The sequence below is a fragment of the Leucopleurus acutus genome, assembly GCF_964270905.1.
Source record: "Leucopleurus acutus genome assembly, chromosome: 3".
Classification (NCBI taxonomy): domain Eukaryota; kingdom Metazoa; phylum Chordata; class Mammalia; order Artiodactyla; family Delphinidae; genus Leucopleurus; species Leucopleurus acutus.
Window position 1 is genome coordinate 103842722 of NC_139145.1, and position 20429 is coordinate 103863150.

Genomic DNA, 20429 nt, shown 5'->3' on the forward strand with positions numbered 1-20429 from the left:
ATAAAAAGGAACGAAATTGGGTCATTTGTAGAGACGTGGATGAATCTAGAGACTGTCATGCAGAGTGAAGTAAGTCAGAATGAGAAAAACAAATATTGTATATTAACGCATATATGTGGAACCTAGAAAACTGGTACAGATGAAGCGGTTTGCAGGGCAGAAATGGAGACACAGATGTAGGGAACAAACGTATGGACACCAAGGGGGTAAAGCAGTGGGCGGTAGGGGTGGTGGTGTGATGAACTGAGAGATTGGGATTGACATGTATACAATGATGTGTATAAAATGGATGACTAACAAAAACCTGCTGTATAAAAAACTAAAATAAAATTCAAAAAAAACCTAAAAATGTCAAAAAAGAAAAGAAAAAATGGAAACAGTTTAATTGCTCTATATTTAAAAAAACTGATCAAAAAATTTAAAAGAGGGCTTCCCTGGTGGCGCAGTGGTTGAGAGTCCACCTGCCAATGCAGGGGACATGGGTTCGTGCCCTGGTCCAGGAAGATCCCACATGCCGTGGAGTGGCTAGGCCCGTGAGCCATGGCTGCTGAGCCTGCGCATCTGGAGCCTGTGCTCCGCAACGGGAGAGGCCAGAACAGTGAAAGGCCCGCATACCACCAAAAAAAAAAAAAAAAAAAAAAAAAAAAATTAAAAGAAATTCACCTAACTGACTTTACTTATGTATTTATTTATTTTTGGCTGCGTTGGGTCTTCGTTGCTGTGCTCAGGCTTTCTCTAGTTGTGGCGAGCCGGGGCTACTCTTTGTTGTGGTGTGCGGGCTTCTCACTGCGGCGGCTTCTCTTTTTGCGGAGCATGGGCTCTAGGCCCGTGGGCTTCAGTAGTTGAGGCTCGCGGGCTCTAGAGTGCAGGCGAAGTGGTTGTGCGCACGGGCTTCATTGCTCTGCGGCATGTGGGATCTTCCCAGACCAGGGCTCAAACCCGTGTCCCCTGTATTGGCAGGCAGATTCTTAACCACTGTGCCACCAGGGAAGCCCCCATCTAATTGACTTTAGAATCATAAATCAAGCAAAAGTACAGGCCAGTATATATGAAGGGGCATAACATCAAGTAATAATCATCCGAACCATCATCACTCAGTTTTTCACAAGAAACAGTAACAGCCGTTACTGTTTTCTCTTTTGAGTCAGGAACTTGACACATCTTCAGACCATCAGAAAAGTAATTATAAAGGTTAACAATGAGAAGAGTTTTTGAAATACATTTTCCTAGAAAAAATAATATATTATTCCACATGAATTTGGCTTTCTCTATTGAGATAGAAGATTAAAGCTAAACAATTACACATCCAATTAATTTTTTATTTTGTTTCATGCTTGGCTGATGATCTGGGATATCAGATTATATCAATATCACTTATATCTAAAGGAATCTATTCACATAACATAGGGCAGGCACATAAAAACAAACACAGTCCAAGTTAAATAATATTCTCGTTTTTACAAAGATCCTCTCAAAATATCTCTAAATTTATTCTTAAGCCATGAGTTTATAAATATAAAACATAATCAAATAGTAGTTGTAAAAGTAAAATAAGACTAGCAAATTCTATGAATCATTAGGAAAAGCAACTTTATAATTATGTGGTATACAAGACTGCAGGACATAAAAAAAACAGTGCGAAAATAAGGTGGAGAGAGAATAACATTGTTAAGTACGAAGAATAACAAAACACAGGAAGGCAACATGATAATGTGACTACTAGGCAATACGTCCAACAAAAATCAGCTATCTGTTCAATACAGAGCCCACTAGGAATCCAAAGAATTATTTGGCATACCCCACCAGGGCTCTGAACTACATTTGTTCATTCTTTCAATTAAATTTATTAAGCACCTGCTATTTGCCAGGACACGGTGTACCTGGTTAGGAGGAAACAAATCACAAAATAATCTCATCTCTTTCAATATGCCAACAAGTAGACTATGTCATATTCCACATATTTTCATTATTTGTTTAAGATCTTATTATGCTTTCATTTTAACCTTAATATTACTTTATGTCATATGAATCTATGAAAAATGTAAAAGCATAACATAATTCAGAGAGAAGTCTTTAAATGATCTCTATCGGCTTCAGCATTTTTGGAGGAATAAGAAAAAAGTTAACTTTTCAATGTCACTGAAACATCACAATGCAGAAGAATCTATGGAAGTGACAGTGGTTTTTATATCTGAAAATGAAGCAAATAAACATAAAATTTAAACTCAAGATAATTCCAGGTATAAACCACCAGTTCTCAAATATTTTAGTTTCAGGACTCCTGAGCTCTCATAAAAATGACTGAGAACCCCAAGGAGTTTCTTGCTTATGTTGGTGAAATCTGCTGATATCTACCATTTTATGAATGAAAATTGAAAAAAAATTAAATATTGATACACTAACTCATTTTAAATAGCAATAATAAACTCATGTTAACATAAGCAACGTATTTTATGAAAACTAACTATATTCTCCAAAACAAAAAAATAACGATGGGGGCATTGTTTTTACATTTTTGCAATTCTCTTCAAAGTCTAGCTTAATAGAAGACAGCTAGATTCTCATATCTCCATTTGTAATCAATTTGTCTGTTGCTATTTGTTATTTTGGTTGAAGTATATGAAGACCATGCAGCGTTACATAGATATATAACTGGAAAAGGAAGAGGATTACAATAGTGTTTGCAGACAGCTGTGGGTATTCTTCCTCAATATTATACCAAAATTTGACAAGTGGTAGTTTAGTTGCAATGTGGAATCATACTCTAAGACATTAAAATCCATTGGTCTACCTTGCACTTTAAATCGGTCTTTACCCATGCATGATTTTGTAACAATACACGTGGATTATTTGGAGAATATTGGTTCACTGAGTTATACAGATCTTCCAAATGTTGATGTATTTCATTATACAAAATAAGTAAATCACACTTGCTAATATCACTATCAATCTTATCTGAAAAGTCTTTAAGTATTGGGAAACCATCAAGTTCACTTTGGCAGGTAAAATGTCCCAACAACCCTAATTTTTGTTTGAAAGCTCAAATTTTTATCACTGGCAACAAACACTATCAGTTGTTTTCCAGGTAGTCACTGACTCACTTCATTCATTTCCATGAAAATGCCTGCCAGATACCCAAGCTGAATAACCAAACTTTGTTGGTCATTTTTCAAGTAAAAAGGTGTTCCACGAAAAGAGCAGCCAGTTCAGCTCACAACTCAGTATCTGAACAAACGCTTTTCTTCACAACTATTGTGTTTTGTTAATGTAGCAGAAGTGCTTTATTTGTGCTTCTCGTTTCACAATACGGAATGTTAAAAAGGTGGGTATTCAAGGGTAGAAATTTTATCAAATTAATGTTTTGTATTGTTTCATCAAAGATACTCAAGTGAAATATTCACCTTTTAAACTACAGGTGTGTGGTGATAAATAAAACAATGACAACTGATACAGTTTTGTGCCACTGCCTTGATTCATACAAAGGCACTAGCAGCTAGCAGTTTCGGCAACCGTTGCTTTTGCAGTGCAAATGTCAATAAAATGAAAAAGAGATCATAGCATTTTATAAAATTAGGTTTGACTTTTGTAGAACTCCTGAAAGATCTCAGGAACCCCTAGGGGTCCTTGTGCTACACTTTGAGAATGACTTCAGTAAGCAATCAATAAATATTGATGACGGTCGTCACGACAAAAATATTTCATATCACTCCTGTCTTCATATCACACCAAGATGAAAGTACTAGTTTTATACTTCAATTCTTAAGACTTTCAAGAATGAAAATTCTGTAATCTTCCTGACAATCAAATTCCAATATCTGATCTTTTAGACACAACACTTTCCCTATATTAACCATCTAAACTTTACTCTTTCCAGTATAGATGTATTCTATTTCTCTCTCAGGTGGGCTTGGAGAATAACCAGTCAAGTTTTCTTTTTCTTTCCAGTGGTTATACAACTATAGATGCTGTGGCTCCTATAAGGAAGTTCTCTTCTGCAATCAAAGGTTGACTGGCCCTGTTCAAATTCTGAAATATCTGAGAACAAAGGTGGAATACCTAGGTGGAACTAAACCAACACCAACACAATCTATCAATGGAAATTGTGAGATAAGCCAGCACTGAAGACTTACTATAATGTCCCAGAAAGTCAGAGAAACACTCAAAAACTACTCACTTTAGGCAGGTTTTAAAAACTTATGTATTATTTTGTTTTGTTTTTCAGTTTGGCTGTTTATGCAGCTTAGCTGAATCTGGTTGTGTTTGTTATTTGAACTATGAGCCTTTTCATGTCTTGATATTAAAATACATTCACAAGTTCAACAAAGATTTATTGAGTACCTACTATGTGCCATGCTAGGTCCTAGAGATACAATAATGAACAATAATAAAACTCTTTCACCTTTGTGGTAGAAAGGGATAGGCAGTATATAAGCAGGCTTATTAATAACATATGGAATTGAAGCGTGTGATCAATGCTACAAAAAAAAAGTAAAACTAGGTGAAGGGATGGAGAGTGACCAGTTAGGAGAAGTGGGAGGATTACTTTAAATTATAAAGTCTTTACTGAGTAGATGTCTTTGGAGCTGAGACTTGAATGACTAATTCTGAGGATGTGGAATAAGAGTGTTCCAGATTGAAAGGCTAGGAAGTACTGATGCCCTGAGATTGGAACTGAAACAAGGAAAGTCTGACTGAAACATACTGACCAAAGAGGAGAATTACACAAGAAGTCAGAGCCATAGGCAGGTGCCAGGTCATGAAGTGATATGAAGCGAAGCTGATTTTAGATGGCACAGAATGGTTCTCACAACCTGATGGAAGTCACTTCGTCTTTTTAAAACTAGAGATGATGATATCAAACATACATGGGGGAAAGACAACAGATTAGAATTCACAAGACATAAGTTCAAATTCCAGTTCTTCCCACTGTATCTTAGAAACAAAAGAAGGCAGGGGGAGAAAATTAGTATTTATTAAATACTAGTAATTGCCACACTTTGAATCAGGTATTTGATCCTATCTCATTTAATTCAACTAGGATTAGTTATTTTCTCAGGTCTCTAAGCTGCCATTTCTAATCCTACAAAGTGGAGAAGGTAATAATTAATATTTGTTGCAGCTACATTATGAATTGTCAGAAAGGTGCATAAAAAACTAACATGTAAAGTTCTTTGACAACTAAGTATCTAAAAGTATTATCATTATAGATAAACATATTTCTCTTTTAAGTCATAGATTTGTATGACATTTGTCCTCCCTGCCTAGGATATTCTATTTCTGGTATAGAAAAAGAACACTTATTGAAGATCTCTTATGATTGTCACCAAACCAAAGAATAAGAGGGGCAATAAAACACTCCAGAGAGCCAGGCACCCCAGTTTGAGCTATTGATACAATGAGCCCTATGACCTAGATATTTTTTTCAAGCTCTATCCATTCATGTTTTTCTTAATTGCTTCAATTTACATATGCACCCCTCTAAACCCACAAGAATCAACTTGCAAAAGGAAAGCCTCTCTTGTTCCTTGGCATCCTTTCATGGACACTGAGCTGTTGCTTCACACAGAACACCTGTGAAGCGGTTTCATAAGATCTCACATTACTGAACAGGAAACCAAGATGATTACGAATTCTTGAAAGCTTGGAAAGGACTGATAAGGGCAGTAAAACTGCCTAATGAATTAAGCTGGCCAAGATGGGTGATAAGAAAGACATTTACATCCAACATGGAAGAACACTGTAACTACTTAAGAACGTTTCATATGTGGGGAAAAAATCCTCAAAAAATCATATTTTAATAAAGTCTCAATTACAATTATTCATAGAAGCTTTCAATATATATTATTTCATTTACTTACACAGTAGCCAAAACGTAAATTACACGTGGAGTACAATTATGCATTCTGTGAAATGCATTAACTTTAAAGATAACTGCTAAAGTTTCATTTGCTAACTTATTACTACTTCTCTCAGCTTATTAAGCTTCTGATTCAAACTGTGAACTTGTAAGAGAAAAGACCTTATAATTTACATCTGCACCGCTGGCTATAGCATACTTCTGGGCCTAGCGTCAATACTCAGGCAATCTTACCAAATGAAAGAAAGCCCACTCCCGAACAAATCCACGAACTAACCCTGAAATTCACCAGACTCACTACTTACCTCTGGTATACAGGCTCCTGTGAAACCAAACAAGCCATTGGCATTGTCACTTTTTTGTATTATCAATCTTGCTGTAGTATTCTCTTCAGAAATGCGAGCTCCTCCACATACAGAGACTAGTTTAAGAATGAATAATTCTTCTCCTTCCTCTTCATTGTCATCTTTTGCAGAAATAATGAATGATTTGTTAGTTTCTCCCTGTCTGAATTCCAGATATCCAGAAACAGGGTGTAAATCACTCTTTGCTGGCATGGCATGAAGTTCGTAAATTTCTTCAAGGGTCAATTTCTGCTCATAGGCCCTCACATCCTGCATCAGACCTGTAAATCTGTCATTGCCATTCACTCCTGCCCCAATTCTCAGTGTTCCTGGACCTGAAATTAGAAATGGGTTTAAATGCTACAATAACCACAATTATCCTGTCCTAAATTACAAGTGTGATTCAGAAAGTGAAGCGATTTTATTAAAAAGTCTTATTAGGTAAGTAAAGCTTTCACATAACTAGAACACAATTAAATAAAGGCTATCTATTATAATGAAAAATGAATCAGTAATCGCTGGGATTTAAGACATTTTGTACCAAAGGATATGTTGTACATGCGTAGGTATGTGTATATACGTATGTATATGTATATATTTGGATAGACATTTCTTCTGGGAAATCTAAAAATTTCCTTGCACATCTAAGAATGGAATGATTCAATTCAGTCACAATTTTAAAACTTTAGTATTACTATTCTTTGAGAACTTCAATTCTTGATCTGTTAGAAATTCACCTTGAGCTAAATGAAGTTATAAGAATTCAGCAAAAGGAGTTTTTGTGGACCAAAAATAACTTTTAATCCAAACAACTAATGCAATATATGTAGAAAAAGAAATATTCCTTCCCAGGAACAACATTATATGAGTTTTAAGGACTTTTTCATGATAGTAACAATATGCAGCTCAACTCTTTACTATGCATCAATAATAACCCTTTTTAGGAATTCACCAATTCTTATTACTTTACTTATTGCCTCTCCAATAACTCAACTAAGATATTTATGTAAGATGAGAGTTTGGCAGTGATTTGGGATTGCCTCCATGCCTTCTCCAGAGGTTCTGGACTGACTATATAGTAATGAGAGTGAAATATCTACAATAGACAAAAATACAGATGAACTTCACACACAATACTGAACAAACCCCAGACACTCAAGCGTACGCACTGCTCAATTCTATGTACATAAATTTTAAAAACATTTAAAACTAATCTTATGCTCTTAGAAATGGCAATCGTAGTTGGGCATGGTGATGAGTCAATGACTAGAGAAGAGCCAAAGAGGGCTTCTGGAACACTGTTTCTTGATCTGGGGGCTGGTTACATGGAGTGCTGAAACTGATGAATTTAAAATTTTTTAAAATTCATCTACCTGTACACCTATATACACTTTTGTATATTTTATAATATACATAAAATATCCTATATTTCATTAATAACCTAAAAATATATATATATACATTTTCAATTTTATTTATAAGTTACAAATTACATAGACAATATAAGTTCCTTGCAGTAAGCTACATAAAGAAACACCAGCTCTTACTTTCCCCAATCTTTCCCATTCTACCACCATGTCATCATGGTGGTTAACATCATGTCAAAAAAATTGATGTTAACATCAATGTTAACAGACATATGTATATATTCACACAATCAAAAGATTAATAATTTGGGCTTCCCTGGTGGCACAGTGGTTGAGGGTCTGCCTGCCGATGCAGGGGACACGGGTTCGTGCCCCGGTCCAGGAAGAACCCACATGCTGCGGAGCAGCTAGGCCCGTGAGCCATGGCCACTGAGCCTGCGTGTCCTGAGTCTGTGCTCCGCAACGGGAGAGGCCACGGCAGTGAGAGGCCCACGTACCGCAAAAAAAAAAAAAAAAAAAAAAAAAAGATTAATAATTTAATGCCACAGATTGTTGTAAGCACGGTTCTACAGGCTGAAATCAGTAATGTGTGTATGTTATTCTTTTGCCCATCTTTTTTCCTACTAGGAAAGAAAAAATACAATCAGATATTTAATGCAGGAGGTTCAGAAGGAAAATATTCTGTTAAGATATAACCATATAAGCTCTGCTCTACTTTCCTACTAAATAAAAAAATAAAATCAAATTATAGGATAGAGGGGCTGGGAGGGAACTGGTGATTATAACAGAAATAACTGATATTTGTACATAAACATGCACACAAGTGTGTTTCTCAAGGAAACGGCACATAATTCAGCTTACAGATAAGGATTCTCTCTCTTTAAAGCACACCATAGAATTCATCAATTTAACTCCTGATACTATAAACCCCTGTAATTGCTGGAATGTTCAATATGATTTTCTTTTAATTTCTCTTTAACCTTATCTCCACCACCCTTTACCTCCAGAACACTGAGCTGACAGCAGTTCTCCAGATACAATACTCTGCTTCACACTTCTACACCTTTGTTCTCTTTTCTACCTGGAATTATCACACCCATCCCTCCTACTATCACAAGAGGAATTTTTTTCTTTCTTCCTTATTAATTTTTTCTTTCTTCCTACAATGTGTTGAAGTGATCTGTTTGCACACCTCTCTCCCAGAGCCTATTTCAGGTACTTTAAGGGCAGAGACTCTGCCTGATTCATTTCTGCAACACTCAGCACAGAACTTATGGTCTTGGTAGACGTGTAGCTTTATTTAAAAAAATAAACCAATAATACATGAGCAGATTTTTAAATACCCACTAGCCTTTTTAAGAAGTCAAAATTTTTAAAAACTCAAAATTCAGGGTCCTAATTGTAAAGATAACACTCACCATCAGTAATGGCTTCTCCTTTTAGACTCTTGATTCCTCTGGGCATTGCATTTCCATCAAGGTAGAATTCAATTATACCATCATCGAGGATAATTAGAAGATGCAGCCAAACATTTTCTTCTAAGTATTTCATGACTGTCGTCTTGGCAATATATGTAGCATCAGAACCCAGAGTTTTGTAATGAAGGGAAAGTGTCACATGGGATTCATCTGTTTGAATTTTTACCCCATAGTAGATGCTTCCGTTACCATCATCCTTTGCTATAACAAATCCATTCGTATTGGCATTGGGCATTACCCAAGCTGAAAATGTAAAGTTGGCAATTGAGTTGTTCCTTGAGGGATGGTATTTTGGATTAACAGTTCCAAATGCACCCTCTAGTCCACTGAAGTACAAAGCATCTGTTCCACTATGGTGACGCCTCATGTGCGGTTGTGAATGCACAGTGCTGGGAAAAATTCCAGCCAGCAAAAAATCTATCATTGGAGGCAAACCAGCAGTGAACTCACTAGACAGTATTTCCCAGCCTACTCGTACATCACAGAAGACACCCTGCTGCCTCAGAACAGTAAAGTTGGTGATATAAGACATATCATCTTCTGAGAGGACATCTTCTGCCACTTCTCTCTCTAGGCACTCTGGATCAAAGATAAAAACTCCAAAGGGATCATCATTGAATGGAATCATTACTGTCACCTGGAGGTTGGTTCCTGCTAGTTGGCCCCCAGGACCTGGGGACCCACCTGTAATAAGATAATTTATAAGGAATGAAAAACCAGAATTGGGAGTACTTTCTAGTACAAGATGAAGACAAAAAGAATTTGTTTAGCAAACTTCTCATTAAGTAATTTACTTGTTAATCAATGAACAATAGTGTCACCACATGGCCTTCACCACATTTTCAAGGGTATTCTGGTTCAGTATTTCATTAACAACCAGTTGAGCCTGAAAAGAGGATACTAACTAGAAAGGTTTAATTCCCATGCTTAAAACCAAAAGTGATGGGAAAATTGATTATTTAAATTATGGTATGAAAACCAACTTTAAGCTACCATGAATCTGTACTTCCTAACTACCATTAATGTTTTGTTTGAGATACTCTATTTGGTGTGGAAAAAAATCTATTTACAAGTTTGAGGATGGATATGTCTCCATCCATAAAACTTCATTTAACTGCATTTTCTATACAGCTCTAATTATTCCAGCATAAAATAGTAAATTTTGGTGGTAAAATAAAAGAGATGAGAAAACACAGCACCTGAAATGTTCACAAGCTTTAAAATATAAAACTCATTGAATTCAGGAATTTTGTCTGGAACAGCATGGAGAATTATTGGTTTGGCTCCTTCTCCATCCATAAAGTTAACAGTGCCTGAAGTTTCATAGAACTCTTGTCCAGGTTGCAAAGCAGAATCATTCTGAAAGAGCTGCCAAGCCACAGAAACATTGCCAAAGTGTCCTCGGTGCCTCAAAATCCTGTATAACAAATTAAAGAAAATTATTTCTTATGAAAAATGTATAAGTAGTAACTCTACTGAGAACTTTCTGTATTATCTCAGAAATACACTTTGTCTATTTATCATGTTTAATATAAACCAGCCAGCCAGTTCTTACTGAGCAACCAAGAAGAATCTCATGGAAAAGGAAGAACGAAGTAGAACTTCAAATAATAAAAAGAAGCAGTCTTAAAATTCATAATCTTCGAAGTCCAAACTGAAAGATAAAGTCTAAGATAAATCCAATCGAAAAATATTTAGATGAGAATTGGCAAAAGTTCTTCAAAAGCAAAGCCTAGGGTGAGGGTAGTCACATATCATTTAAAAGAAGAATTCCAGAAGACCTTGAATAATTGAAGTCTCTCAGTCTTGACGAGGAACAGAAGTGGGGTAAAGGAGGGTGGGGACAGTATTTTCTGCTTTCCATCTAAAGTGTCAGGGTTTTTTTTAACAAGTGGAAACAACATGAACAAAGTTTACAATTCATTCAGACTACCAACTTTGAAATTATTCCATTCTTAACCATTTTTTTAATTTTGAAAGATTAACAATGTTTCAAATTTTTGCATACATAAAGATTTTATTTTATTTTAACCAATTTTGAATTTGCCTTGTCCAAATATACTTACCAAAATGAATTAGTCTTTCCTTCTTCTACTGCTTTGTCTATGGGCTCCAAGGAAAAAATACCATTTGGGTCATCATTAGCTTCAATTATCACTGTAGCTATTCCAAATTGATATACTACTGTATCACCTAAATTAAAAATGGAAAAGTCAAAATAACAAAAAAGTACTTGACTTATTGTTAAATTTGTATTTTTAAACTAAGAAATAGTTTAAAATAAGGTTCAAATTCCAGGAAGAATTTCCTCATTGAAGGTCATAAATAAATGAAAGAGTTGGCTAAATAAGTTTAATGTGACCTGTCTCTGAAGAAATGTTTAATTACAGAAGAACTACTTTACTGAAAAACATACATATTTTTCTTTGCAATAGGAATATCACCTCAATAGTTTAATTAGAAATTAAAAACACAGCTTTATCAAATGTCAACATTTTGAGGTAGATTCTTTCATTTCATAAAAATTAAAGTATTACCCCATAAGATATATTAATTAGAATCACTGGCTTAAATACTGGATTGACCAAGAAGTTCATTCGGGTTTTTCCAAAACATCTTATGGAAAAACCTGAACGAACCTTTTGGGCAACCCAATTATTTCCCTTTAGATCTCCGCCTTTAGGCAGCAGAGTCTGATCTGGTCATACATAGAACAAAGCAATCTTTATGATGTTGAACTTGATTCCTTTCTACTCCAATTGTTTCCACAGCATGTTAGCACCATTACAGCCAATAAATTAGGTCTCTTCTCATCACTCCCCTGAGGTCCATAGCTTTTCCTCTTACTGGAGCTGTTCCCTCTGTGAGCAAAAGTCTTCCCAACCTTTATTCACTTCTTTTCACTCCTAAGGACCCAGCTCAAGCAACAACTCTTCTGGGAATTCTTCCTTGAATTCCCAAGTTAAGTGCATCCTCCACTGTGTTCCTACAGCACTTCACACTTTGTCAATCTGGCATAGCGATTATCACCTTATATTAATACACACACACACTGACACGTACACACACTCAGGCACACACACACACACACACACACACACACAATATTACTGTTAAGTCCTTGTACAAATGCTTCTCAATCAATTTCATCCCCTAGCAGGGTAGATGCTCAGTCATTGGTATTTATCAAAGTTCGCTGAACTGATACAAATAAAACTTTGAAAATTAGATGAGGACAACACCTAAAACTAAAATTAGAGAAAAAGAAATACGTGGCAAACCAGCACATTAAAAATAATTTATATAAATAGACAATTGTACTCAACCTTACTTGATGATTAGCAAATGGAAAGAGGAAAAGAACATAAAAACAGACAGTAAATCACTGTATAGAAAATCCTGACATTATGGAGTAATAAAATAACTTAAAATATATCATAAAATCTAACAAAAACAAATAAAAACAAGAACGCCTAATTTTGGCAGGGTTCTGCTATAATGTGCATTTGTTATGCAACATGTCATAGGTGGTACTGAAAATAATGGAGAGGAAGGGGAATAGGAAGAAAGACACAAAGAGAAAGAGACAAAGGAATAGGGAGAATGATAAACACAGCACAAACAAAAATTAAGTGATCTCTTTCTTTTCCTCTTCTTCTTTCTTAATATTTCAGTCTAAGAGGTAGAGCACAATGCAGGCACGCTGTGAGTTAGGGATATGATACCACAGTGACCCAACACAAGGTTAGAGCTCACGCAGGGTAAGGAAGGCATCTCCAACAGAGAAAAGCTTGGGGTTCAATGTTGGAGTCTGAGTGGTGTGGGAGGGCATCCACATGAGGGTAAGGGGTTGGCCTAGAGCAGGAAGCTAGAATACTACTGCAGTAAGAAAAGCAGACTCATTGTGGGAAGAAGGTAAACGAAGCAATGGGAAAGTGGTTACACACAAGGTGAATTAATCAAATAAGTAAATATATTGATATTAAAGATAATCAGAGTTGGATTGCTCATTACCAGGGGAGGAAGGGATAAATATGAAAACGAGAAGGAAACTTGTGATATTGGATAGAAATGGAGACCCTAGGTGAACTAATGGTCTTCAATGTATACAGTTGGGTACAGAACTACAGATGTTAATGTGCATGTGCATATACATAAATTCATACATACATACATATATTCTCTATCTCTGTAAGAGGGCCTAGGAGGACCATAAACTCAATAATAATTAGCATACCTAGTGCAGAGGTCCTGGTTTCTACATAACATTCTTGGGCTTTCCCTGGTGGTGCAGTGGTTGAAAATCCACCTAACAATGCAGGGTACACGGGTTCAAGCCCTGGTCTGGGAAGATCCCACATGCCGCGAGCAACTAAGCCCGTGCACCACAACTACTGAGCCTGCGCTCTAGAGCCTGCGAGCCACAACTACTGAGCCTGTGCACCACAACTACTGAGCCTTTCCTCTAGAGCCCGTGAGCCACAACTACTAAGGCCTGCACACCTAGAGCCCATGCACTGCAACAAGAGAAGCCACCGCAATGAGAAGCCCTTGCACCGCAACAAAGAGTAGCCCCTGCTCACCGCAACTAGAGAAAGCCTCCACGCAGCAACAAAGACCCAATGCAGCCAAAAAATAAAAATAATAAAATAAATAAATAACATTCCTCCCTAAGAGGAGTCAGGGCTTCTTGAAAAAATGACTGATTTCAGGGTTTTGACAGGAAAAGTATAAGATGAGTCTGGAATAGCTTGCTGTTCCAGGAAGTAAGAAAATGCTCACAGAATAATAGCAACAGGTCACAAAGACAAAGAAGTCATCTTGCACAGGCTACCACTGGCCAAATCTGGGACAATGTGACCATCAAAGTAAATAATGATAGCGAAATAGGGCAAGTAGTTAGTTGTTAGTGTCAGTTGCTCGGAGATGGCGGCCACAGTCACCATGAAAGGTACTGGACGGCAGGCGAAGGTAGTCACCCTGGCGGCGTGTGGGCCCCTCACACGATGAGGTCATCTGCAATAAATTTCCTGAGACACCTTCAAGATGGTGGAGGAGTATCATGTGGACATCACCTTCTTCCACACAAAAACATCAGAAATACATCTACATATGGAACAACTCCTACAGAACACCTACTGAACGCTGGCAGAAGACCTCAGACTTCACAAAAGATATGTACTTTTTTTTTCCTTTTTCTCTTTTTGTGAGTGTGTATGTGTATGCTTCTTTGTGTGATTTTGTCTGTGTAGCTTTGCTTTTACCATTTGTCCTAGGGTTCCATCTGTCCTTTTTTTTTCTTAGTATAGTTCTTAGCGCTTGTTATCACTCGTGGATTTGTTTTTTGGTTTGGCTGCTCTCTTCTTTCTTTCTTTTTTTTTTCTTAAATTACTTTTTAAATTTTTTTATTTTTAATAATTTTATTTATTTTTTTATTTTAATAACTTTATTTCTTTTTATTTATTTTTTCTTTCTTCTTTTTCCTCCCTTTTCTTCTGAGACGTGTGGCTGACAGGGTCGTGGTGCTCCGGCTGGGTGTCAGACCTGGGCCTCTGAGGTGGGAGAGCCGAATTGAGGATACTGGTCCACCAGCGACCTCCCGGCTCCATGTAATATCAAGCGGCAAAAGCTCTCCCAAAGAGCTCCATCTCAATGCTAAGACCCAGCTCCACTCTACGAACAGCAAGCTAAGTGTTGGACACCCTATGCCAAACAACTAACAAGACAGGAACACAACCCCACCCATTAGCAGAGACGCTGCCTAAAATCATAATAAGGTCACAAACACCCCAAAACACACCACCGGACGCAGTCCTGCCCACCAGAAAGACAAGATCCAGCCTCATCTACCAGAAAACAGGCACCAATCCCTTCCACCAGGAAGCCTACACAACCTACAGAACCAACCTTAGTCATTGGGGGCAGACACCAAAAACAACGGGAACTACAAACCTGCAGCATACGAAAAGGAGACCCAAAACACAGTAAGTTAAGCAAAATGAGAAGACAGAAAAACACACAGCAGATGAAGGAGCAAGATAAAAACCCACCAGACCTAACAAATGAAGAGGAAATAGGCAGTCTACCTGAAAAAGTATTCAGAATAATGATAGTAAAGATGATCCAAAATCTTGTAAATAGAATAGACAAAATGCAAGAAACATTTAACAAGGACTTAGAAGAACTAAAGATGAAACACACAATGATGAACAACACAATAAATGAAATTAAAAATACTCTAGATGGGATCAATAGCAGAATAACTGAGGCAGAAGAATGGATAAGTGACCTGGAAGATAAAATAGTGGAAATAACTACTGCAGAGCAGAATAAAGAGAAAAGAATGAAAAGAACTGAGGACAGTCTCAGAGCCTCTGGGACAACATTAAATACACAAACATTCGAATTATAGGGGTCTCAGAAGAAGAAGAGAAAAAGAAAGGGACAGAGAAAATATTTGAAGACATTATAGTTGAAAACTTTCCTAATATGGGAAAGGAAATAATCAACTCCAGGAAGTGCAGAGAGTCCCATACGGATAAATCCAAGGAGAAACATGCTAGGACACATACTAATCAAACTATCAAAAATCAAATACAAAGAAAAAATATTAAAAGCACCAAGGGAAAAACAACAAATAACATACAAGGGAATCCCCATAAGGTTAACAGCTGATCTTTCAGCAGAAACTCTGCAAGCCAGAAGGGAGTGGCAGGACATATTTAAAGTGATCAAAGGGAAAAACCTATAACCAAGATTACTCTTCCCAGCAAGGATCTCATTCAGATTCAAAGGAGAAATTAAAACTTTTACAGACAAACAAGCAAAAGCTAAGAGAATTCAGCACCACCAAACCAGCTTTACAACAAATGCTAAAGGAACTTCTCTAGGCAGGAAACACAAGAGAAGGAAAACACCTACAATAACAAACCAAAAATAATTAAGAAAATGGAAATAGGAACATATATATCGATAACTACCCTAAATGTAAATGGATTAAATGCTCCAACCAAAAGACATAGACTGGCTGATTGGATACAAAAACAAGACCCGTATATATGCTGTCTACAATAGACCGACTTCAGACCTAGGGACACATACAGACTGAAAGTGAGGGGATGGAAAAAGATATTCCATGCAAATGGAAATCAAAAGGAAGCTGAGTAGCAATTCTCATATCAGACAAAACAAACTTAAAGATTATTACAAAAAGAGACAAAGAAGGACACAACATAATGATCAAGGGATCAATCCAAGAAGAAGATATAACAGTTGTAAATATTTATGAACCCAACACTGGAGTACCTCAATACATAAGGCAAATGCTAACAGCTATAAAAGGGGAAATTGACAGTAACACAATCATAGTAGGGGACTTCAACACCCCACCTTCACCAATGGACACATCATCCAAATTGAAAATACATAAGGAAACACAAGCTTTAAATGACACTTTAAATGAGATGGACTTAACTGATATTTATAGGACATTCCATCCAAAAAACAACAGAATACACTTTCTTCTCAAGTGCTCATGGAACAAACTCCAGGATAGATCATATATTGGGTCACAAATCAAGCCTTGCTAAATTTAAGAAAATTGAAATCGTATCAAGTATCTTTTCCAACCACAATGCTATGAGACTAGATACCAATTATAGGAAAAAATCTGTAAAAAATACAAACACATGGAGGCTAAACAATACAGTATTAAATAACCAAGAGATCACTGAAGAAATCAAAAAAATACCTAGAAACAAATGACAATTATAACATGATGACCCAAAACCTATGGGATGCAGCAAAAGCAGTTCTAATAGGGAAGTTTGTACCAATACAATCCTACTTCAAGAAACAAGAAACACCTCAAAAAAACAACCTAACCTTACACCTAAAGCAATTAGAGAAAAAAGAACAAAAAATAACCCTAAAGTTAGCAGAAGGAAAGAAATCATAAAGATCAGATCAGAAATAAATGAAAAAGAAATGAAGGAAATGATAGCAAAGATCAATAAAACGAAAAGCTGATTCTTTGAGAAGATAAACAAAATTAATAAACCATGAGCCAGACTCATCAAGAAAAAAAGGAAGAACACTCAAATCAATAGAATTAGAAATGAAAAAGGAGAAGTAACAACTGACACTGCAGAAATACAAAGAATCATGAGACAGTATTACAAGCAACTCTATGCCAATAAAATGGACAACCTGGAAGAGCTGGACAAATTCTTAGAAAAGCACAATCTTCTGAAACTGAACCAGGAAGAAATAGAAAATATAAAGAGACCAATCACAAGCACTGAAATTGAAACTGTGATTAAAAATCTTCCAGCAAAGAAAAGCTTAGGACCTGATGGTTTCACAGGCAAATTCTATCAAACATTTAGAGAAGAGCTAACACCTATCTTTCTCAAACTCTTACAAAATATAGCAGAGGGAGGAACAGTCCCAAACTCATTCTATGAGGCCACCATCACCCTGATACCAAAATCAGACAAAGATATCACAAAGAAAGAAAACTACAGGTCAATATCACTGATGAACACAGATGCAAAAATCCTCAACAAAATACTAGCAGAGTTCAACAGCACATTAAAAGGATCATACACCATGATCAAGTGGGGTTTATCCCAGGAGTGCAAGGATTCTTCAATATATGCAAATCAATCAACGTGATACACCATATTAACCAACTGAAGGAGAAAAACCATATGATAATCTCAATAGATGCAGAAAAAGCTTTTGACAAAATTCAACACCCATTTATGATAAAAACCCTCCAGAAAGTAGGCACAGAGGGAACTTACCTCAACATAATAAAGGCCATATATGACAAACCCACAGCCAACATCGTTCTCAATGGTGAAACACTGAAACCATTTCCTCTAAGATCAGGAACAAAACAAGGTTGTCCACTCTCACCACTATTATTCAACATAGTTTAGGAAGTTTTAACCACAGTAATCAGAGAAGAAAAAGAAATAAAAGGAATCCACATCGGAAAAGAAGAAGTAAAGCTGTCACTGTTTGCAGACGACATGATAATATACATAGAGAATCCTAAAGATGCTACCAGAAAACTACTAGAGCTAATCAATGAATTTGGTAAAGTAGCAGGATACAAAATTAATACACAGAAATCTCTTGCATTCCTATACACTAATGATGATGAAAAGTCTGAAAGAGGAATTAAGGAAACACTCCCATTTACTACTGCAACAAAAAGAATAAAATATCTAGGAATAAACCTACCTAAGGAGACAAAAGACCTGTATGCAGAAAACTATAAGACACTGATAAAAGAAATTAAAGATGATACAAACAGATCGAGAGATATACCATGTTCTTGGATTGGAAGAAGCAACATTGTGAAAATGAATATACTACCAAAGCAATCTACAGATTCAAGGTAATCCCTATCAAACTACCAATGGCATTTTTCACAGAACTAGAACAAAAAATTTCACAATTTGTATGGAAACACAAAAGACCCCGAATAGCAAAAGTAATCTTGAGAAAGAAAAACAGAGCTGGAGGAATCAGGCTCCTGGACTTCGGACTGTACTACAAAGCTACAGTAATCAAGACAGTATGGTACTGGCACAAAAACAGAAATATAGATCAGTGGAACAGGATAGAAAGCCCAGAGATAAACCCACACACCTATGGTCACCTTATTTTTGATAAAGGAGACAAGAATATACAATGGAGAAAAGACAGCCTCTTCAATAAGTGGTGCTGGGAAAAATGGACAGCTACATGTAAAAGAATGAAATTAGAACACTCCCTAACATCATACACAAAAATAAACTCAAAATGGATGAAAGATCTAAGTGTAAAGCCAGACACTATCAAACTCTTAGAGGAAAACATAGGCAGAACACTCTGACTTAAATCACAACAAGATCCTTTCTGACCCACCTCCTAGAGAAATGGAAATAAAAACAAAAATAAACAAATGGGACCTAATGAAACTTAAAAGTTTTTACACAGCAAAGGAAAACATAAACAAGACGAAAATACAACCCTCAGAATGGGAGAAAATATTTGCAAATGAAGCAACTGAAAAAGGATTAATCTCCAAGAGTTACAAGCAGCTCATGCAGCTCAATATCAAAAAAACAAACAACCCAATCCAAAAATGGGTAGAAGACCTAAACAGACATTTCTCCAAAGAAGATATACAGATTGCCAAAGAACCATGACAGGATGCTCAACATCACTAATCATTACGGAAATGCAAATCAACACTACAATGATGTATCACCTCATACCAGTCAGAATGGCCATCATCAAAAAATCTACAAACAATAAATGCTGGAGAGGGTGTGGAGAAAACGGAACCCTGTTGAACTGTTGGTGGGAATGTAAACTGATACAGCCACGGAGAACAGTATGGTGGTTCCTTAAAAAACTAAAAATAGAACTATCATATGACCCAGCAATCCCACTACTGGGCATATACCCTGAGAAAACCATACTTCAAAAAGAGTCATGTACCACAATGTTCATTGTACCTCTATTTACAATAGCCAGGACATGGAAGCAACCTAAGTGCCCATTGACAGATGTATGGATAAAGATGATGTGGCACATATAGACAATGGAATATTACTCAGCCATAAAAAGTAACGAAATTGAGTTATTTATAGTGACGTGGATGGACCTAGAGTCTGTCATACAGAGTGAAGTAAGTCAGAAAGAGAAAAACAAATACCGTATGCTAACACATACATATGGAATCTAAAAAAAAAAAAATGGTTCTGAAGAACCTAGGGGCAGACAGGAATAAAGACGCAGATGTAGAGAATGGACTTGAGGACACGGGGAGGGGGAAGGGTAAGCTGGGACTAAGTGAGAGAGTGGCATGGACATATATACACTACCAAATGTGAAATAGATAGCTAATGGTAAGCAGCCACATAGCACAGGGAGGTCAGCTCGGTGCTTTGTGACCACCTAGATGGGTGGGATAGGGAGGGTGGGTGGGAGACGCAAGAGGGAGGAGATATGGGAATACATGTATGTGTATAGCTGATTCCCTTTGTTATAAAGCGGAAACTAACACACTGTAAAGCAATTATACTCTAATAAAGATGTTAAAAAAGAAATGAGAGCGAAATATAACTCACTGCATTAAACAGAAATCATGAGTCCATACTAATAAATATATCAATGAAAAAATTGGAAGTTTGATGAGTAACAGGATATTTACATAAACTATCTCCCCCACAAAATATTTATTAATTACAAAGGAACAAAAAGTACAGTAGAGAAGCCTGGCAGTCACCACCTAAACTGTGGTCAAAGTAAACATGGCAGTAAAGGGACAAAACAAAATCATGTGCCAACAGAAGAGATATAATGGGAACACAGAATTACA

The 20429-nt window shown here is 36.5% G+C and overlaps 1 protein-coding gene across 1 annotated transcript in view; it reads right to left on the bottom strand.

The window, feature by feature from the left end:
- The window catches only part of ADGRV1 (adhesion G protein-coupled receptor V1), a 577115-nt gene that overhangs the window by 483437 nt on the left and 73249 nt on the right, over window positions 1–20429 (bottom strand). The window contains exons 18-21 of the mRNA XM_082836315.1: window positions 11113–11239; window positions 10246–10463; window positions 8987–9730; window positions 6163–6536 (exon numbers count right to left, since the gene is read on the bottom strand). Coding sequence (XP_082692441.1) covers window positions 6163–6536; window positions 8987–9730; window positions 10246–10463; window positions 11113–11239 — 1463 coding nt within the window. The remainder of the gene's footprint in view (window positions 1–6162; window positions 6537–8986; window positions 9731–10245; window positions 10464–11112; window positions 11240–20429) is intronic.